Source organism: Trachemys scripta, chromosome 3 (assembly GCF_013100865.1).
Source record: "Trachemys scripta elegans isolate TJP31775 chromosome 3, CAS_Tse_1.0, whole genome shotgun sequence".
In the NCBI taxonomy this organism is placed as follows: domain Eukaryota; kingdom Metazoa; phylum Chordata; order Testudines; family Emydidae; genus Trachemys; species Trachemys scripta.
The window spans coordinates 84,900,742-84,923,888 of NC_048300.1; the positions used below are offsets into that span (position 1 = coordinate 84,900,742).

The window sequence follows — 23,147 nt, forward strand, 5'->3', positions numbered from 1 at the left end:
CCTAACTATGGGGGGGGGTCGATTTAAGATACGCAAATTCAGCTACGCAAANATTCAGGCAGGTAGTGTAGACGTAGCCTTTGTCTCCTCCCACTACCCTGCAGTGTGTTCTTTTCTTTCCCTCTGATTTTCTTTTCTATCCCTCCCCTTTTTCCTTCTGTCTAATAATCTTGCTTAGTCAGCCAAGACTGTATCTTTTGTAATCCTGATGTGACCAGAAAGGTGGATAAATGCAATTCTCTAAACAGCCCAATGTTGGCACAAGTTTGCCAGGTCTTGGAGTGGCTGATAAGACCATGTGCTGGGCCTGTGTTTTTCCAGCAGTGAGGTTGCAAGTGCAAGTCAACACAAGAGACAGAAGCTGCATTTTCTACCTTTACTGTCAAACAAGAGTTTTCTCCTTCTAAAAGCTCTCTCCAGCTAAAAGAAAAGTGAACAAGGGGAATTGTTAAACTAAAAGGCTTATTTTGTACTTTACATTACAAGTGTTCCAATGGCTTTTCCTTTTTTTTCTGTACCTTTAATAAAAAAAGTTAAGATTTATAATAGTGTGTTTGCCATCATACTAAGCAGGCTAAAATCACTGTCTACCAAATGCTGAACCTTGTTTAAAACTGTTTAATGTTGGACAGTGGACTGGGTCACGTTAACACTTTTGACTCTTTGGGCCTATATATTCCATCTAAATTAATACAATAGTTCTCAAGACCAAAGACTGAAGCCTGTCTCGTTTTGCATTCCTCATCTCCCACATACTGGTAGAAGCAGCATTTGTTTTAGCAGATTCTTTGCCTTAAGCAGAATTCTCCTCTATAAGAGTGGGACAAGATGATGTAGATCAGTTCTCCTGCAGGGTAACGAGCCCATGGAGCAAAGAAATGTCTATTGTTGTGGCATACTTAATTTTGTTGATTTTAAACCCCAAGCACTTACTGTCTTAGATATTACAGTCTAACTTCATTAAATAGGGGAAATTCATGAAAAAGTAAAGTTTAAAGAGCAAATGATACATAACCTCTGAAAAATACATTTGCTCAGGCTTGCAACTCCTCCCCCACTCATAGCACCTTTCAGCACAAAACACTCACACTAAGGAAGTATGCCAATTTTATATAGGAGTAAACTGAGGCACAGAAATGCTAAGGTCAGACAGTCAATTACTGACCAAGCTGGGAACAGAATTCGAGCCCTGATCCAGCAAAACACTTAAGCATATGAGTAGTCCAAATTAGGTTCAGTTACATACATATCTAATTGTATTGATGGATCAAAGGCTATGATTTCTGACTCTCAGGGTATGTCTACACTGCAATTAGATACTCGCGGCTGGCTTGTGACAGCTGACTCAGGCTCACGGGACTCAGGCTGCAGGGCTGTTTAACTGCAATGTAGACATTCAGGCTTTGTCTGCAGCCCCAGCCCTAGAACCCTCCCACCTTGCAGGGTCCTGGAGTCTAAGCTACAACCAGAGCTCCAACAGCTCGCAGCTCAAGCCCTGTGAATAAAAAGTTAACTGGCATAGGCCAGTCATGTGTTTTTAGTTGCAATGTAGATATATCCTCGGTCTCTACCACCAAGACAGTACTCATGTCCCAACAGCAATATCTTGAATGATTTTAATAAGGCAGTTAATCCTTCCCTATTTATTACCTGGATAATCCTTCCAATAGCATTTCTGTTAACTTTTCAAAAAGAAAACAAGTGTGCTTTATAGCATCCAAAGAGGGCCAGATGTAGGAAGGGGTGTCAACCCCTCCTCTTCCAAAGCTGGGGAAATGTTCATGTACACAAATATTTTAATACAGATAGCAAAATATTGTACAAAGCTAACTTTCCGTAAATTTAAAAAATGATTAAGCTTTCTTTGTTCTCTCTCCCTTTTCCATCTGATTTCTTACTTTCCCCTCTAACTTGCTGAATTTTTTTTCCAGTCTTTTTCCATGTTTTCCCTGAGGTTAATCTTTCTTTACATTATCTTTTTCCTGATTTGGCCTCCTCCCACCTCCCTCATTCATATGTTTCAATACTTTCTCTTCTCCTCTCCCTTTTTGTCTCTATTTTCCTGCAATTACCTCTCCCTCCCCCACTTCTATTTCTACCACACAAAGTCCTCTTTCCACTCTATTTCTAACCCCAGCCCTCATAAGTATTAAAGGTTGATTGGATGACACAGTTAATTTGCAGATTTCACCCTCCAAATGTGGGTGAGATGACAGTCAGTTTTGGATGAAGCTTTTCCTATGGAACAGGTCAGGTAATTTTGTAGTGGTTAGAGGATGGAAGTAAATTTAAGATAGGAGGTAATAAGAAAAAAAAACCCTACAATATCTGGAAATGCTGAAGTAACATTTTCTGAGCTGCAGAATCCAATCTAAACCTGGTAATTGCCAACATACTTTTTTTCCCCAGCTATTGGATGTAAATGCTTCAATATTTCAGAAACAGGAAACAAACAAAAATCAAAGACTTTTGCTTTCTTTGAATGCAAGCCATGTCTTCAAAAAAAGAGGACGTTTGTTCAGAATTAGTTTTCAATCTCTGATTTTAATAGTCAGGATTTTTTTTCTTTAGGACTATAGTTAATAAACAGAAAGATGTCAATTTATTAAAGGTATACTTTATTGGAGGGTAAAAATGTCCAGTCAAGGAAGGTAGATCTATGAGCACATTGCATAAATATGTTTTAAGCTTTCTATAAAAGAGGGAGGTGTACAATATCACCAAGCTACTCAATAATGTGAAGATATCCAAGGGAAAATAATACTACAGTGCAAATCCACTTTTAGTAGTGGCTAACAGTAATAACTACAGCCTCACATGCTTTATGCAACAGTGACCCTGATTTAATACTAAATTTAAAATAACTATATTATTGCCCACGAAATGAACCAACATTTTACAGATCAATACAATGGGGAGTCAGAGGAAACAATCACATTAATTCAGAGATCTATGAGGACATTAGAAAGGACTCTGTAGGTCAGACTATGGAGGACTGTTCAGCTCTTTTCTCACATATTTCTCTATATCTAAAACCTATAAAAAGCTATTTTTCCTTAGTGAAATTGAGTTTCAGCAAAGCTTAAGATATCCTTGATCTAGCCTGTCACAGCAGAAATGTTTGAGCATGGTAACACAGCCTCTCAGACTGAAATTCCACAGCTGTTTGAGATGGAACTGGTTCACTTCCGACTCAATCAGCAACGTTACTCTTCTAAATGAAATTGTGTTGTAGCAGTATTTCCATCTAAGTTACATTTTTAAAGAGCAATATGAATTCTGTTGTACAATAAAATATCTAATACGAAGACTTAGCTTCTCAGGCATCTACAGAATATCTAAAGTGGACTATGCATGGGTGCAGTTACTGCTTCTTAAAGTAACAGTTCACGTGCATTACATTTTTGTAAATTATTATTCAAATGTTATTTATAATTTATTTTGGCTAATCTAAGATTTAAAGCAACAATTTTGAAACAGAATAGCTATCAAAAAGGAATTTTACATACTCCTTTAGTGATTAGATAGGAATCTAAAACACTAGCTTTCCATTGCTAAGTAAATACTACAATAGCCATCCAGTTTTGTTCTATCCTTGGCTGCCTATGGCAATTAGGGGCCATGATCCACCTGATTGTAAATTAGTGCAGCCTCAGGGCAACTGTAACTGAAAATAAGGAAACACCAATTTTGCTTAAAGGCAGGTTTGTCCCCCCATCTCTGTGCCAAACACTGGAACAAAGTAATTGAGAATCAGGGTTTTTGCAGTACTATTTTAATTATATCCTGAATACATAAATGGATACAAATTGGGAACTCATGTTGGATTCAAAGCTCTCGTGGTAAATTTTTGTTTTGGTCAGATGGTCTTTCTAGGGCACAGTCCAGAGATGTGAGATCTGGATTGTATTCCTATCTCTGCCACACTTTGTGACCTGAGGCAAGATTAATCTTTTTCTACCTCTCTTTCCCCATCGGTAATATGAGGATAAAAATATTCTCCTGCCTCACAAGTGTGAAGATATTCCACTATATATTATGCATCAAAACTTGCACAGTAATTCTGCAAGATACTTTTTTTGTGAAATTATTCCAGAGATTCAGGGGGCTTAAATTTGGAATGAAGAATTTGAGCTTTTCTATCAGAGGAAGGGAGAATTATTCCAGTGTGACTTTCTGAAATGTATTCTTTATCATCGAATGTAGAGATGGAAAAGACTCATTTGCCGTGCTTGCATCCTGCTGGAATGCTCTGGGATACTGTTCCACTTTTTTGGTGAGTGGGAATGGCACATTATGGCAGTTCAAGAAGTGATGGAACACAAGTACTGGAGTGAAGAACTCACCCACTGCTCATTTGGTCAACTTGTCCATCTCGTGGCCAACTCAGGAAAATTCCCTGCAGCATATTCTCAAATGCTTGATCCATTTCCAGTCTAGATGATTAATGCAATTGGACTTTCTCCACTTCCCTTGGAAGATAATGAAAGGTCTACAGCTTCGTTTTAGGAAACTTTTCCTGATATTCTTTTAGTTGGATGATATCACTAGTAGGTGTCTCTATTTTGAATACCTTTAAATAATTTGTTTTACCTTGTTTTTATACCCATCAAACACTGTATTGGTAGACTGTGTCATCCTACTTAGTCACTGCAAGATGACATATATTTTAATCTTTCTTGATAAGTCATTCTTTCTTGTTTTGAATTTCTTCCATGTTGTTGAATTATTGTTATAAAGCGTTATAAAAATATTTTTACAAGGAGTTTGGACAGACCGTCTTTCAAAGGTGTGAAATGATGAAAGGCAATTATATTTGTACCTAACCTGCATTCATCCATATTATTTTAATACTGTGTCATGCATAAGAGTAATAAATTGATTCAATTTTTTCTTATCACTATCTTGCTTGTCTTCAGCCATTGCCTAACTATACTATTGGTGAGAAATTGTTATGAAGGAAGTGATTTTCATATGCTGACTAATATTTTTCAGCTTGGGTTTGTACTAGTCAAAATTATGAACTGTGTTAAGCAAGAACATGTAGGGCAGGAGAAGGATAAATTGCTCTTTAAAATCATTACAAATATGATACAGTACTTCTATGCCACATTTTAAATGTCTTTTAGAAAGCAGCCCTTCACTGGTATTCTTCATTGATGCACATGGGGGAGGGAAAACTTTTTATAAAAGTCTCTATTTATAGACTTTTTTGTCTCTCTCCCACTCCCCAAAATACGCTCTTGCCTAACAATCTTCTTTACCATATTGCTACTGGGATGGGAAAAAGAGTAAAACAAATGGAGTGATGTAGGAGACAGCTGATTAGTCAGATATAACTCACTGAGGACACTTGAGAGACTGCAGTGAGTTCAAAAGACAACTGAGTTTATTGTGGAGGTAGCAGGATCACACAAATCTATAACTGTAACTACAGTACATACTTATAGCAAATTTAAAGTGTATTATAGGTATCTACTCTATTTGTCTGGGAGGACAATGCCCTTTTTGACATTAATGTTGGTATTAATGAAGGAGAAAGCCCTTCTTAGTAAAAGATATATGGACTCCACAATTTTTAAAACTGATAAAAGGAATAAAAATGAAAGTAATGACTGTACACTGAAATAAAATTTAAAACAAAGAAAATAAACTAGTATGTTCTTGAATGTTTTCAACTTGCCAAAATTATGATACTGTTTAAAAGGCTCTCTCTGTCCCACATATATATTTATATGTTGATATCTCTCTATAAGGCTGAAAATTGTGTAGTAGATTAAGCTACTGTGTAGTCACTTAACAGAATCCTGTGGGGACTGCGGACCCACTGTACTTTCAAGTCCTGAATATGGATCTTGCAGCCATCATGTTAAGAGTCTCCTTCCTGCAGATGCTTTCACAGTTTCAAGAAGCTTCATGTTTTATTACTAAAAACATACTTGAACGTTTCCTATATTCAAATATATCTTGATAACCAACAATACAATTTTAAATACTTAATAAAAATGACAAAACTGCTCACTTAATAGCCTCTCTCCTCAAACAGAGGAACTAAAAGATAATTGGAGGGTTTTCGTAATTCCTTCAGGAGCCTGAACCACCTTGCACTTAGTTCTTACAGTACTGTCACTTTTAAAACGATTGCTCCTGTTAGCATTTTGAAATTATATCCCCCTCAAACAAAATCTATGAGTACATTAAAGTACAGCCAGAGTTAAATTAATCTTCTTTTTAAAAGGAGAATATTAAGGTGAATAAAAGACCAATCCTGGTCCTTAAAATACACATATTTTGATATTATTAGGTCCCAACTAAACGGTCTCCTCTTTTTCTTGTTCCCAGAGTTCTGCTTGACTTAGTTCGTCCTGCAGTATTCCAGAAGTGAATCTACTCCACGGTGGCTCTCTGTTCACCCAGAGGATCCCACCCATCTTTCCCTCCTGATGCTGAATGAATCTTCTCCACAAAATAAGCCAGATAACAATTTCATGTTCCTGCCTTTCTGACTGAACAATCAAGGTATCACTCTAAGACCAGAGACAAAAGAGAAGCTTCTACTTTCATTCTAAGGCTCTGTCTACATAGAGAGATTCTGAGCTTCCCCATGTAATATACATTTGCTTAACTAAGGGACTAATTATTGCTCAACATTTCCATGTGGGAGAACTCTGGTTGAGGTCCTGATCCCATCCTCCTGTACAGTGGAGACAACAGCTGAGTGGGGAGGGCTGTTTTATTGTTTATTGGCAGTAATGACTTTGATCAATTAAGGAAAGGCACTGATGGAATTTCAAAAGAATTTTGGTTGGAAGGTTGAATACAATAAAAACCTTTGCAGAAGTCAAAATGCACGCTAGAAGGTGAAGGATGGTGCAGAGGAGTGGTCTGCTCAACTAATGGGCTGAAGAAACAGGAAAGGGCAAAATAAAGAAATGTATACTTAGAAGATGTGGTGTTTACAGTGAAATGAAGCTATACAACTTTCTAACTTTCATACTGCATTTCAATAAAGATCTGTTTTTGAAACTGTAAACACTTCCAAAAGGAATGTTTTGTAAAACAACAAAAATTTTAAATGAGGCATCCTTGAGACAAACAGTAGCCCAAATTTAGACATGTTGATGAGGAATGCGATGGGAATGGAGGGAACGAGGGGGATGGTGCGTATAAGTAGAAGGGAAAGTCTAGTTAATGCAACTGTAAAATAAAAAAATTCCCAACCTTTTTCTGCTATTGTCTCATGTATTCTGAGATGAGCTATTTTATAAAATAGATGGCTATATTTAATAAATATAATAAAATCAAGTAAAAGCTTCATTTCACTTTTCTAAATACCAAGATCCACACTGTAATAAGAAAAATACATGCCAGACAGCACATTTCTCTGGGATAGCTACACATATTAGGTGACTGAAGGCACAAGCCTTCTGGCCCCATACCTCACAATTTACTCAGGTTTCCAATAATCTCCAAGAAATGCACAACCTGTCATGTTTTATTGCTTTAATTAGCTACTTGTCAAAAAGTCACACTATATACATTCATTTCTGGTTTTTGTCCACATACTCACTCACTTTTTATTGGGATAATGAGCTGAGGAATGACTGGAAGAATCTTGTTTCCCCCATGTTCCAGCATGTCATGGATTCCTTGCCGAGCGAAAAACTCATAGGGAAATGTCATTTCACAAAGCCCATCAAAAAACAGAGGCAGATAGTGATGATAGTCCAGTTTCTCAATCTCCACCTGAGAATGCACACAGAACAAACAAACAAACAGCATGAGGGTGACTGATATACTTTATGTAGGGTGATCAGATGTCCTGATTTTATACAGACAGTCCCGATATTCCGGGCTTTGTCTTATATGGGCACCTAGTACTCCTCTTCCCCATCCTGATTTTTCACATTTTCTATCTGGTCACCCTAACTTCACGCCACATTCACAAGGAGTTTTAATAAGCAATAATAAAGTCAGTGTGTCACAGTAAGATATCGCCATCTCTCCCATATGGTGTTTGGCACGATGCTGAAATTCTTAAATCCTTAACCACTAGATCTAAAGTAGAGACCTAAGAAGAACCTGCTCCTGGACCTTTTTTGGTACTGGTGCCACTCAAAACAATCTTTTGTCAGTCTTTTCCAGACTCTCATAAAATGCATGTGTCTAAAACCAGTATGTGAATATTCTAGTAAAGTTAGGACCATATTCCATTATCTTTACTCATGGTAAATAGGACTTTACAGTATGTATAGTTCCTCCGATTCCAGTGGCACTACTTATAGAAAAAAGTACTACTTATTTTGAGTAATAATGGCAAAATCTGGCCTTAATATATTAACTTCAGATGCAAAATGGATCAAATAAAATGTCTGATCAATAAAAAATCATAATTTTACAGGAATGCAATATATGTACAGTTTACAGTTCCCTAGACTATTGCCCCCATTTTAATTTAGTAAATAATTAAGAGCAATAACACAGTTTAAGAGAAAGTTATTGAGGAATCCTACCCATTTCTGTTGTCTTTGAATGCGTCTAAAGTTTGAGAGTATCCTGGTGGAGCAATAAGCTTACCACCTGTGGTCTTTCTAGAAGGAGGTGGTATCCTCTAAAATAATCAGACTTTCTGCCTTTTATTTCTGTCACCCCATCAGAGGCCTGGTGTTTCAGACTTTCTCTAGCCAAAGGGGACCAGGCTAGAGGCTACTTCCCCAGATCTGTTAATGCGATTCTAAGCATAGATAAGAAAGCTGCTTCATCACTGATGCACTTGCTCTCCCCAGAGATGGAGCATATTGCCTTCAAAGTGCTCCTAGGTCCTACTGGCTCATGAAACAACAGACTGAACTTGGGGCTGTGTGTTATTTTTACATATTAAATGGTTGCCATTTCTCTGCTAACAGCTTCTAAAACGGACATCAGGAATGGAATTTCTATTTTGACAGAGTTTTTAAACTAGATATTTATCTACAGTTGTTTGCAGTGTTGTGGTACCCGTGTTGGTCCCAGGATATGAGAGATACAAGGTAGGCGAGGTAGTATCTTTTATTGGACCAACATCTGTTGGTGGAAGGTACAAACCTGAGCTACCCAGAGCTCAGACATGGATTCCCTTCTCCAGACCTGAAGAAGAGTGTCTGAGCTCTGTGTAACATGAAAGCTTGTACCTTCTACCATCAGAAGTTGGTCCAATAAAAGGACCACCGACCTTGTCTCTATTTACAGGACATACATCATAATCAACTCTGAATATCTCTACTACAGCAGAAACAGAAAACATTTAAATTAAAAAATGATGGACGCTGGCTTTGTTTCTTAAGGACATCCATACTGCTACGGACAGTCCTTCTGAGCTGGCAAAAACAACATGCTCACCCAGTCCCTGACAACAGAAACTGATAGGAACAGCAAATACAGGCTCCAGGTGTGACATCCAACTCAACAACCAAACTAGCCACTACAGAAGGAACTATTGGGATATATGTTAAGAAGTGATGGTGTGAGTAGAAAGCCTTCAAGGTTCAGAGATGGTAGGTATTGAGAGATGACCAATGAGAGGCAGAATAATCCTGACATCTGTCTAGGGGGCAAGGAATATCCACCTGACTTTCTTCCTAGACATCTTTAATTTTGTGTTTTCTGAACTGGATGTATTAGTTGGTCATTTGTAATACTGGTTATATTTTCATTGCATAATATTTTTTTAAACTGTACAACAGCCACTGCCATAAATAAAACATTTTGTAACCCTGATCCAGGTCATATAATTAAGGGAAGGACTAGCCTCTCAGGAGCACTCCTGTTCGTGTTACCTCTACACACTACAGTTACATCAGAAGTATATTTCAGCTTTGAGCAGAGTATGATTTCTGGGTTTAATAAAATACAGCATATGACTTTTGGTAAGGATTACAAAACCTCTTCAAACTCATGAACAACAGGAAATATAGATATATCTCTATCAATCTCTCTCTCTCTATTTATCTATGAAGGAGAGATTAGTTGACTGAGATCTTCACTCCTAGTTGGCTCTCAACCTCTCAATGGCTTAGCTTAGCACCACTTTGAAAAGAGCTCTGAATTCTGTCTGATTTCTTGATGCATTAGCTGACCAAGTGAACAGCCAATATTTCTTGATTTTGCAGGCTTGAATGTCCTCCCACAATATGGAAGCCAGAAATATTTTTGCATTAAATTCTGCGGTGTGAAACCTTTTGCTTTTGTGTTTATTGTTTAGCTTTGAAAAGTGGCTATTATATATATATGTACTGAGAAAAATGAAAATTTTTGGTTTATGCTCATAAAATCCTTTTTCTTTTTGCTTCCATCCACAAAAATATTCTGAGTTAAAGCTGCAATTCTTGGCTGAACATGCTCAAAAACTGCCAAGACCTTGTTTCAATTTTGGGTTTCATGAAGAGTCCTCCATAGTTGTTATAAACTTTTTATATACTGGTGGCACTGTATAAATTGTAAGATCAGGATAGAAATAGATTCCAGTGGCAACCTTACCTCTGAATATTCTAAGTTGAGGTCAGGCCTTTAATGGTATTTTAATATATTCCAATAAAGAGTGACCACAGTTTATAAACATCTGTATTAAAAACCTGCAAATGTTTCATGGAAGATAGATAATGCTTGGACTATTTTTCAGATTTAAGTTTTAAAGGAAAAACTCCAAATGAGACAAAAACAACGTAACTAGTTAAAAAAGCAGCTCCTTGGCTCTTCTATCTATTAAATAAGGAAAGCAAGGCAGTTGGACAGAACTCAAGGGACAGAGGTTTGATAATGAAGACCTGAATTGATAAATAAATCATAGGACTTCTTCAATCCATCATACTTAAATTTTATACACTATAAAGCAACCCTGGCATTTAAAAGCTACTGTTTCAGACACACAAACAAGTAGGGCTTACATTCCCATATAGTTTCATAAAATCAATCTCAATTGATTACTTAATGTAATATGTTTTTAGATAACATTGCCCACAAGTTGGATCTGATTTCCTGGAGACATCATACTCAATGGTGTAGTAATTTTAGTTGCGAGTGGATGTGTTATATTTATGTGCACTTCAATGAATGTCTTCATCCACGCACTGCAAGAACTGGGATGCTGGTCTGAAACGGATATTTTTGTAAGGAAGGGAATAACACCTTTTAAACTCTATTGTTTATTCAGCAATTGCCAGAGTAGACAAAGTTCTAAATTCTACAAAAAAAACCCACAACATTTAACAACCAGACTATGCAACGCATGATAAAAATGAACAAGCTTCAGCAGAGAAATCTAAAACTCCTTAAAATATCCACAAGTGCTCAGGGAGATAGCACGTATTCCACAAGTGCACAGGTTGGCCAAAAATAAAGATGAGGAAAAGGTGGGTTTATTATACCACTGGTTCTAGGTCATTTAATCAGATGGATGTGTGTATGTGCACCGCTATTAGTTAAACACTCTGAAAGGGGTCTGTCAGGGAGCCTATAATGCTGATCTGTGGAATCATACACTGTACCTGACTCTGGTCATACCTGTATGCCAATGCCAACTATATCCTCCAACCTATTACATCATTTATACCATAGTTATCACTTAGTCTATTTTTCTTTATATTTGTTTTGGTAAAATATAGGCAAGAAAAGTGTAATGATGCTCTTTTCTGCTATTCCCCCACACACTTTGATTGTACTTTCCCCTCCAGCTCCCTCAATGATTCCCCTAAATAGTAGTGATAATGCTTGTGTGAGTGTGTGAGAGAGAGAATACATGAGGCAAACAGGAGACCATGGTCATTGTCAATAAGGCTTACAAAGAACATACTTTATGATAGATGGAGGATCTGAAAGATTTAGCACCTCTCATCTGTCAGCTCAGAGCTTGGAGGGAGATTCTGTAAGGCCTTGCCATTTATCCAGTTACAAAACCTAAAAGTAATCTCTTACACTATATATGAATTAAACCACTATCTAGGATGTTATCTGAGTTTATTAAAAAACTGCCATTTTAATTTGGTGAAAATCAGCATTTTTTTAAACAGTTAAAAGGAAGACTGACAAAATAATTAAGGGATTATGAATCTCTGCCACTGGCCTTATTAAGACCATTTTAAATAGTCTGTGGGGCTTCCAGAACTTTGGGTGTTTGGGGGTCACTGACCTGAAAATCCTTCTTTATGTTCATGCTCCCAGTGCAGAATCCCCAAATTTTGCATAGCAAAAAAGTGCATAACTGCTCTGTGTTACTCTGAAATATCCTCTATTGTAATCTGCTCCTTCTGCCCAATTTTTAGTCTTGTGCAAAGCAAGGTTCACTATACTGAGAAGGACAGAGTATATCAAGAGCTCTCCTATCTTTGGCTTGTTTCATTTTTTTGTTTTTAACATATCTGAGGCAGGGCAGATAGTTGAAGATACAAAACGTCTGATCCAAGTATTGCTTAATTACCCATAAGTACTTTGGGTAGTTGGCAAACTGTAAGAGATCTGCCAGATGCTTTAGCATTCTGCCTGTTCCTATTATCTAAGCTATACTTATTAAATATTTATTAATTAAACCACTATCTAGGATGTTATCTGAGATTATTAAAAAAAATGCAGTGGAAATGCAGTAGGGACACACCCACTTGCAGTTACATGCAGGCTCTCTAACCACCAGCCTCGGACCCCAGAGCAATATCATTCTGACCTGGTCAAATATGGCTAGTATATGGGTTTAATATCTGGTCCACCTTTCCCTCAACGTGAAGACAACCGTGCACACTTGTGGTTACCAAGCTGAGATTTTCCCTAGACATCTTAATCAAATGCACACTGGTTTGGATTAAAACAAAATAAGTTTATTAACTACAAAAGGATAGGTTTTAAGTGATTATAAGTGATAGCAAACAGCTCAAAGCAGATTACCTAGTAAATAAAACCGCAAACTGAGCTTAACATACTAGATAGGTAGGATATGAATTAGCAAATTCTCAGCCTGAGTCATAAGAATTTGCCAGTCTGCTTAAAGCACAAGTTGCCTTTGATTTGCATCTTGGGTTTCCCAGGTTTTCATACACAGGCTAGAAATCCTTTTAGCCTGGGACCATCACTTCCCCCAGTTCAGTCTTTGTTCCTCAGGTGTTTCCAGGTGTTGTTGTAGGGACAGTGAGGTACCATCATGATATCATTTCCCCTTGTTATATCTTCTTCCCCTTACTGGAAAGCTCTTTTGCTGTGACCTGGATTAAACAGTTCTCATTGTGTAGTGCTAACTCTGAGAGGCTTCTACTGTACACAGTTCCTGGGGTAATCCTGGTGCTTGTGTGCATTTCCTCAATAAACCATTAACATTGTTTGGCCTTTTTACTGTTGTACCTGAAAGGCTGCTTGTGGGTGTTTTCAACCTCGAAACATGTTTCAGTAACACATACATAGCCAAACTTCATAACTTCACATATGATGATAGCACATACAACCCAATGAGATACTAATGTCTAGCATATCAAGACTGTTAGAATGATATCCCACAAGGCATACTTTGTGCAAAACATATCCTATTTATAGGACAGTGGTGAATAAGGAGGTGCCAGGGTGTCAATACCATCAATCTCCACGCAAGAAAAAACAGAAAAAAATAAATACTTTGATTTTGATTTCTAAGTTAATGGTCTCCCATTTAAATGTTATATCATCCTGCACAATGCCATGTTTGGGTAGTGCAAACAGACAAAGGTCAAAGAATATCTTGCTACTAAGATTTGTGTTAATTCAGATGTCCTTCTTACATTGACTTAGGTCTACACTACAGCTGGGACTGACTCTCTGAGATCCATTCACTGCAGCAGATCGCTCTCCAGTTGTCCCCTGTACTCTACCCCCGATGAGAAGCGTAAGGTAAGTCGATGGGGGAGTTTCTCCCAATGACTCCCCGCGGTGTAGACTCCGCGGTAACTCAACCTAAGGTACGTCGACTCTAGCTACTGTGACAGACCCAGACCAGTGGGATACAGTAGTCTGGTAGAGGGCAAATATTCTGGTCACTGGATGAGTAGTTTTCTGTTCCCTGAGTGACCAGAGAAGGGGCTGCACTAGAGTAATCAGGAACCTGCTAGAACCAGTTAAGGCAGGCAGGCTAATTAGGACATCTGGAGCCAATTAAGAAGAAGCTGCTAGAATCAATTAAGGCAGACTAATCAGGGCACCTGGGTTTTAAAAGGAGCTCACTTCAGTTTGTGGTGTGAGTGTGAGGAGCTGGGAGCAAGAGGCGCAAGGAGCTGAGAGTGAGAGGGTGTGCTGCTGGAGGACTGAGGAGCACAAGCGTTATCAGACACCAGGAGGAAGGTCCTGTGGTGAGAATAAGGAAGGTGTTTGGAGGAGGCCATGGGGAAGTAGCCCAGGGAGTTGTAGCGGTCATGAAGCTGTTACAGGAGGCACTATAGACAGCTGCAGCCCACAGGGCTCTGGGTTGGGACCCGGAGTAGAGGGCGGGCCCAGGTTCCCCCCAAACCTCCCAATTGACCTGGACTGTGGGTTCTTCCAGAGGGGAAGGTCTCTGGGCTGTTCCCCAACCCACATGGTGAATCTCTGAGGCAAGAAAATCCTCCAATAAGCGCAGGACCCACCAAGGTAGAGGAGGAACTTTGTCACACTACGTTATTCATGTAGCTGGAGTTGCGTAGTGTAGGTCAACTTACCACAGTAGTCTGGACATAGCCTTAATGTGGTAAACATTAATTTCCCCTTTTCTCCAGGATTAAATCTCACTCCTTAGCAATTATAGTGAGTATTTGTTTGTTGTTGTTGGTTTTAATTGAAATGTGAATTTTGATACTTGTGAATGGTGCCTGGACTCTTCAAAAAGTCAAAGACAGGGACATTTTTTAACCACCATAACTTTCAAGCTCCTTTTCTGATTTTTTTCCAAACTTCCCTGAAAAATTCTGGTTGTGAAAAAATTGAGCATGTGAATTTTCAGGGGCATTAGTGTCTTAATGGGAGTAGATTTGAAATTTGGGCTTATAACAGGAAACTAGCTTTAATCTCATCTATGGAATGGCTACTGCTGACCCACAGTATCTTTTCCCCTGTAGGGCAAGTGCAATTTCAGAAATAGTAGCTTTGTATGTCATTTTTATTCTTCACATCTCTACTCTGACTGCTATACTCCATAGCTTTAGTCCTCTCCAGTTTCCCAGCCAGAAATATTCTCCTACATTTTAATCTCCACTCACTCACATTTTAACACTTAATGTATAGCCTCAGTGCATAAATCCACTCACTACTGAGTTTTATTTTGAATTATCTCTAGTATATTATTTAATGCATTGTCGTCCCCGCCCCCAAAGGAACTAGACACACCTATAGCTTATAATAAAATCTACTGTAAAGCACAACAGAAGACAAAAGGCTATGGGCACTAAAGGAAACATAACAAGGGAAAGAGGGAAAGATTATTTAGGGACTCCAATGGTAATCCTTACAACAAAAGCCAAGATGAATTTAGAATCTTTTCAACACGCTGCAGAGGCATTAATGTTCTGAAAAGTAGAACAAAAGCAAATAGCTGTCTTTCATAATTAAATACAATGAAGCAACATAACTCTGTACATTGTGTGTTACTGTCCTGGCAGAAGTAGCTCTGATATACCCTCCAACTATTAATTAATCAAAAATATAACATTAAAAACTTGCTAAGGCAAACATTTTTAATCTAATTTATAACTATGGGGTTACTTGCAAAAGAGATCATGTGAGAGCTGAATGACCTGACCTTTTCAGATAGCTTTTCCTTACAGAATTAAACAAGATGATTCCCCTTTCCCCCCAGTCTGTTTATAAAGTATGATATCACAAAAAAATAAAGTGGTTGGGAAATGTTAGGGAGAGAAACTGTTTTGCTAGATTTTATACAATAGGACAGAACATAATTTAGTTCTGTATACTATTTTCCATTTTCATGATCTCCCAATGCACTTTTCAAAAAGAGGTGGAACACAATGACATTTAATCCTAAAAACGACAAGGAGGAGTATATGACCAGGATCTGCACTGGAAAACTGAAAAATGTGTAGTTCCTTTTTTCTCTCTCCCCTTAGTAACATGTGCCCTGTCAATTTCCCAGCTACTGCTCCCACTCACAGAAGGAGGCTTCACCCAGATCTACCCTGCAAAATGAGGCAACACAACACCTTACCACAGGCTGATTGTTCCTGTTCCTGTTCCTGCCTGTCTTATTTTGCTGCTGTCTTATCTCCCAGTTGAAACGGCTGCCAAATCCATGCTGGTTTCATCTCCAACTGTAGGTTAACAGTTCCAGTGCAACTCACCTAATTTTTTGTCTTGAAGCATATAACTAGACCATTTTAGTCAGTGTTTTTTAAAAATCGGGTTGTGTTGCAATTGATTTGCACAAGGTAATATCCAAAACAACTGAAATGGTTACTTACTGTAACTGTGGTTCTTCGAGATGTGATGCAGAGGTGATGTGATTCCACTTAGAATCATAGAATATTAGGGTTGGAAGAGACCTCAGGAGGTCATCTAGACCAACCCCCTGTTCAAAGTAGGACCAACACCAACTAAATCATCCCAGCCAGGGCTTTGTCAAGCTGGGCCTTTAAAACCTCGAAGGATGGAGATTCCACCACCTCCCTAGGTAACCCATTCCAGTGCTTCACCACCCTCCTAGTGAAATAGTGTTTCCTAATATCCAACCTAGACCTCCCCCACGGCAACTTGAGACCATTGCTTCTTGTTCTGTCATCTGCCACCACTGAATAGTCTAGCTCCATCCTCTTTGGAACCCCCTTTCAGGTAGTTGAAGGCTGCTATCAAATCCCCCCTCACACTTCTCTTCTGCAGACTAAATAACACCAATTCCCTCAGCCTCTCCTCGTAAGTCATGTGCCCCAGCCCCCTAATCATTTTCATTGTCCTCTGCTGGACTCTCGCCAATTTGTCCACATCCCTTCCGTAGTGTGGGGGACGGGGGACGTGCAAAACTGGACGCAATACTCCAGGTGTCGCCTCACCAGCACCGAATACAAGGGAATAATCACTTCCCTCGATCTGCTGGGAATGCTCCTACTAATACAGCCCAATATACCGTTGGCCTTCTTGGCAACGAGGGCACACTGTTGACTCATATCCAGTGTCTCATCCATTGTAATCCCCAGGTCCTTTTCTGCAGAACTGCTGCTTAGCCAGTCGGTCCCCAGCCCATAGTGGTGCATAGGATTCTTCTTTCCGAGGACCAAGTCACAAAGAGGAGGCTGCAGTTCCTGGAGAGAGAGGGACCCGCAGGGTGGGAAAGTACAACAGATAGGGACACCGCCAAAGGAGGGCAGCACCTTCCAGAGCTAATCCCCAGGACAGCCAGGCGGAGGCGCCATGAGCAGTGAGTGGACCCTGTGACAATGAGGATGGACTCCCTGAGGCTGGAACCAGAGTTAATGAATGGTGTGAGATCTGATCTCCCGAGGCAGCACAGGAGAGTGGTTGGAAGGACTTGTTCCATCCTATGTGCCAGCAGTAACACCATGCCGGTCCATACTTTTCTTGGAGGAGGCAGAAAAGTCTCTGAGACCTGGAATTGTCTTGATTGGTCTTATGCAACCTTTTCCTTGGTGCACTTGATGGAAAGAGGTTCCTCCGTCTCTTCGAAAAAGCAGCAGCTCTGAAAATAGCATTCTCTGACAATAGCATTCTCTGAACCCAAGGGTGAACTCTGATCGGATGTAGGTCTTGGTGCTGAAGCAGGCCGCATGGGCGAAGGTCCCTAGCCACCTGAGTGCTCTTCATGAATCACTTGTAAATTGAATACTGCTCTTTGATGTGGGTCTCATCCAAATACAGCAAGCACCCTCACATGATGGACAATGTTTGAACCCTGGTGAGGTCATCACCAGGGAAATACTTAACTACTAATACTAAGGATATTAACTAACTATATATAATTAGAGCAAGTCACTAAAAGAGAAAGATTGTGAGGTTAAGAACCACACAGAGCTCAGACTCCAGTCACAGGCAGTAAAAAGGAACTAGGGGGCGGGGTGTCGAGAAAGCACTGCCCCATATAGCCAAGGGAGGGATTACAGCCATGAGGTACAAGTGCTGTCTCCTACAGGTACTGCTAGGCAAACTTCTCTGGCTCTGGTCTGCTAGGCGCACGCGCACACACACACACGCACACACACACACACACACACACACACACACCCCATCTCTATGTGGAATACACTGCTGTATCGACTTGAAGAACTAACCAAAACAAACCCTCCAGTAAAGATAGCAGTGTTATCAATAATCAGTCATAGAAATCACAAACATATAGCACTTTGCATGTTGTGGATCTCCAGTTGCATCACAAGGGAATTATATTTCTATGCTGTTAATTCCCAATTCCTATAAGACCTTTCCCTACATTTCTGAACATCATATAGGTGACAGAACATATTCAGCAATGGTGTAAGCCAGGGGTGGGCAAACTTTTTGGGCTGAGGGCCACATCTGGGTGGGGAAATTGTATGCAGGGCTGGGGCATGAGGTTGGGGTGCGGAGTGTATGAGGGGGCTCAGGACAGGGGGTTGGGGTGCAGGAGGGGTTCAGGGTGCATGAGGGGGCTCAGGGCAGGGGGTTGAGTGCAGGAGGGGTGTGGGGTGTGTCAGGGAGCTCAGGGCAGGGGGTTGAGGTGCAGGGTGCAGCAGGGAGCTCAGGGCAGGGGGTTGAGGTGCAGAGTGCAGCAGGGAGCTCAGGGCAGGTGGTTGGGGTGCAGGGAGGGGGCTTAGGGCAGAGAGTTGGGGGGTGGGGTACAGGAGAGGTTCAGGCTCTGGCCCAGCACCGCTTACCTCAAGTGGCTCCAGGGTGGCAGCGGCGTGCACCGGGGCCAGGGCAGGCGCCCTGCATGCCTGCCCCGTCCCGCTCCCGGAAGCGCTGCCCTTGCCGTGCCTCCAGGTACGAACCCTGAAGCTCCCATTGGCCGTGGTTCCCCGTTCCCAGCCAATGGGAGCTGTGGGGGGCCGTGCCTGGAGGCAAGGGCAATGCACGGAGCCATCTGCTGCCCCACCAGGGACATGGTTCTGGCGGCGCCGCAGGCCGGATCCAAAGCCCTGAAGGGCCAGATCCGGCCCGCGGGCTGTAGTTTGCCCACCCCTGGTGTAAGCAGACAACTCCCACTGGCTTATATCAGGCTTAAATTTCATTCTTGATTTTCAAATGTACTTCACAGTTTATTCATGTTTAAGTTTCTATTAACTCATGATATTTCAGAGTGTGGGGAAATTAATGATAGGCAGAAATTGAATTCTACCACCACCTATTAAGGTAGTTCTGAATGAGAGTGATCCAATATTTTGTTGTCCTATATTACGACAAGTTAGTGATATCAGGCTTCACTCTCATTAACTCTAGAACCAAAATAGCTGAGACTACCTGATGTGAAAGATATCCAAGAATACAAAAGTAAAGAAAATCAAGTGGTTGTATTTAACTATTAATTTAATTAGGCTCTACTGACACTTTCTGACTCAATGGTTTTCTCAAGGGCATGCGAAATTTCAAGAAAGATGTGGAGAAATTGGAAAGGGTCCAGAGAAGAGCAACAAGAATGATTAAAGGTCTTGAGAACATGACCTATGAAGGAAGGCTGAAAGAATTGGGTTTGTTTAGTTTGGAAAAGAGAAGACTGACAGGGGACATGATAGCAGTTTTCAGGTATCTAAAAGGGTGTCATAAGGAGGAGGGAGAAAACTTGTTCACCTTAGCCTCTAAGGATAGAACAAGAAGCAATGGGCTTAAACTGCAGCAAGGGAGATCTAGGTTGGACATTAGGAAAAAGTTCCTAACTGTCAGGGTGGTTAAACACTGGAATAAATTGCCTAGGGAGGTTGTGGAAGCTCCATCTCTGGAGATATTTAAGAGTAGGTTAGATAAATGTCTATCAGGGATAGTCTAGACAGTATTTGGTCCTGCCATGCGGGCAGGGGACTGGACTCGATGACCTCTCGAGGTCCCTTCCAGTCCTAGAATCTATGAAAAAATATTTCTAATATAACAAATGATTATGGATCACACTTAAATGGATTTGCTTTCTATTAATTGATGAAAGGCAGTAATGGCAGCCAGATGTACCCTCAGAAAAGTGTTCTGTAAACATAACTGATAAATGTGGAATGTGCTCAAGAATTGTTTATGTGAAGGAAATAATGAAGACATACTGTTATCTCAGTGACAGACAAAAACCCATCTCCCCTACTTCAGATTGCATGCTTTTCTATTCATATCCTTCTAGGTGCTAAAAAAGCTTCAGACATCTCAGACATACACAGTTGTTTCATCTCTGCTCTTTTATGAGATATGTTAACATGTCATAAGAAATCCACAGGCACAATAAATGAGAATCTTTAGACTGGGATATAAATGGTGGTGCACGTGACTTAAAGAAATGCTTCATTGCTTATCCCCATTTTACTAAACCCTGACCCCCAGTGTGATGGGTTGGGTCACAGAAACTCTCTCAAGACTGTGACTAGATGTGCTGGGATACCACTAAGCACAAACCCCCCTGCCCGAGAAGGCTTCTCTCCACTCCCATCTTGCTGAGTTAGACACTCCAGTCAGCTACAGCACAGACCAAAAGGTTGGGCCGTGCCCCCCTGCAGTGCACAGAAACTAAGATTCACTTAGCCCAGGGGCTTCAGTTAACAGGAAAAAGAACAGGAGTACTTGTGGCACCTTAGAGACTAAAATTTATTTCAGCATAAGCTTTCCTGGGCTACAGCTCACTTCTTCAGATGCATAGAGTGAAACACACAGACAGAAGATATTTATACATACAAAGAACATGAAAAGGTGAAAGTACGCATACCAATTGTAAGAGGCCAATCAATTGAGATGAGCTATCAGTAGCAGCAGAAGAAAAAATTTTAAAGTGATAATCAAGATGACCCATACAAGGTGTGAGGAGAACTTAACATGGGGGAAAAAATTAATTAGTGTAATGACCCAACCATTCCCAGTCTCTATTTAGACTTAAGTTAATTGAGTCTAATTTGCATATTAATTCGAGTTCAGCAGTCTCTCTTTGGAGTTTGTTTTTGAAGTTTTTTTTGTTGCAAAACTGACACCTTCAAGTCTGTCACTGAGTGATTAGAGAAGTTGAAGTGTTCTCCCACTGGTTTTTGAACGTTATGATTCCTGATGTCAGATTTGTGTCCATTTATTCTTTTGCGTAGAGACTGTCCAGTTTGGCCAATGTACATGGCAGAGGGGCATTGCTGGCANATCCTATAAGAATAGACTCTCAAGACTGAGGACTTTGAGTCTCTGGTTCTGCTGCTAACCTCCAGGAGCATCAGGTGCACATGACACAGACTCAGCTCCATCCTCATGACCAAGATACCTGGCCAGTAACTTGAGCAACTTCTAGGCTGGTAACTATAACACCTATACAGAATTTAAATGAATAAGTGTGTGTGTGTGTGTGTGTGTGTGTGTATATATATATATATATATATATATATACACACACACACACTTATTCATTTAAATTCTATATATATATATAAAAGGAATAAGTAATGATAGGAATAAGTAGTCAAACGTTGTTTACTTTTATCTTTTGCTTTACCATTATATTTACAATAAATGTGGCATCTTTGCCTTATCCCTCTTAATAAGATCCTGCTGGTTTTTAAAGTACTCCTGTTCTTTTTGCGGATACAGACTAACACGGCTGCTACTTTGAAATCAGTTAACAGGGACTTTCCTAGCATCCAGTATTCAGTCTTTTGGGGAGCCTAAACCCCAAATGAATCCATTTTACTCTGTATAAAACTTATACAGGATAAACTCATAAATTGTCCACCTTCTATAACACTGATAGAGAAATATGCACAGCTGTTTGCTCCGCCAGGTATTAATTACTTACTCTGAGTTAATTAATAAGCAAAGTGATTTTACTAAGTATAAAAAGTAGGATTTAAGTAGTTCCAAGTAATAACAGACAGAACAAAGTAAGTTACCAAGCAAAATAAAACAAAACATGCAAGTCTAAGCCGAATACAGTAGGAAACTGAATACAGGTAAATCTCACCCTCAGAGATGTTCCAATAAGCTTCTTTCACAGACTAGACTCCTTCCTAGTCTGGGCCCAATCCTTTTCAGACCAACGTTGTCATTTATGGCCTGGGTCCAGCAATCACTCACACCCCCGTAGTTACAGTCCTTTGTCCCAGTTTCTTTCAGGCATCTCTTTGTGGTGGAGAGGCCATCTCTTGAGCCAGCTGAAGACAAAATGGAGAAGCTTCCAGGGCCTTTTATATTCTCCCTCTTGTGGGCGGAAACTCCTTTGTTCTTCTGTGCAATATCACAGCAACAAGATGGAGTTTGTAACCACCTGGGCAAGTCACCTGAATGATTCAGCTTTTTGCAGGCTGGCACCATAGTTTACATGTTAGTTTGGACGTTCCCAGGAAAGCTCAGATGTGGATTGGCATCTCCCAAAGTCCATTGTCAGTTAAGTAAAAAGAACCAAACCGGACAGTCTCTCCGCAAAAGAGTTAATGGACACAAATCTGACATCAGGAATCATAATACTCAAAAACCAGTGGGAGAACACTTTAACCTGTCTGGTCATTCTATGACAGACCTGCGGGTGGCTATTTTACAACAGAAAAACTTCAAAAACAGACTCCAACGAAAGACTGCTGAGTTGGAATTGATATGCAAACTAGATACAATCAACTCAGGATTGAATAAGGACTGGGAACGGCTGAGCCATTACAAACGTCGAATCTATCTCCCCTTGTAAGTATTCTCACACTTCTTATCAAACTGTCGGTACTGGGCTAGCTTGATTATCACTTCAAAAGTTTTTTTCTCTTACTTAATTGGCCTCTCAGAGTTGGTAAGACAACTCCCACCTGTTCATGCTCTCTGTATGTGTGTATATATATATCTCCTCAATATATGTTTCACTCTATATGCATCCAAAGAAGTGGGCTGTAGTCCATGAAAGCTTATGCTCTAATAAATTTGTTAGTCTCTAAGGTGCCACAAGTACTCCTGTTCTTTTTGCGGATACAGACTAACACGGCTGCTACTCTGAAACCTGTCAGTTAAGTGTTTCTTGATTGGGCACTTACTCAGAATAGTCCTTTCTCAAG

The 23,147-nt window shown here is 40.1% G+C and overlaps 1 protein-coding gene across 5 annotated transcripts in view; it reads right to left on the reverse strand.

The window, feature by feature from the left end:
* Positions 1 to 23,147, reverse strand: part of PACRG (parkin coregulated) — a 445,241-nt gene that overhangs the window by 164,432 nt on the left and 257,662 nt on the right. For all 5 annotated transcript variants that reach the window (XM_034765269.1, XM_034765266.1, XM_034765265.1 and 2 more), the window contains exon 4: positions 7,575 to 7,746. In XM_034765269.1, the coding sequence (XP_034621160.1) occupies positions 7,575 to 7,746 (172 nt within the window). The remainder of the gene's footprint in view (positions 1 to 7,574; positions 7,747 to 23,147) is intronic.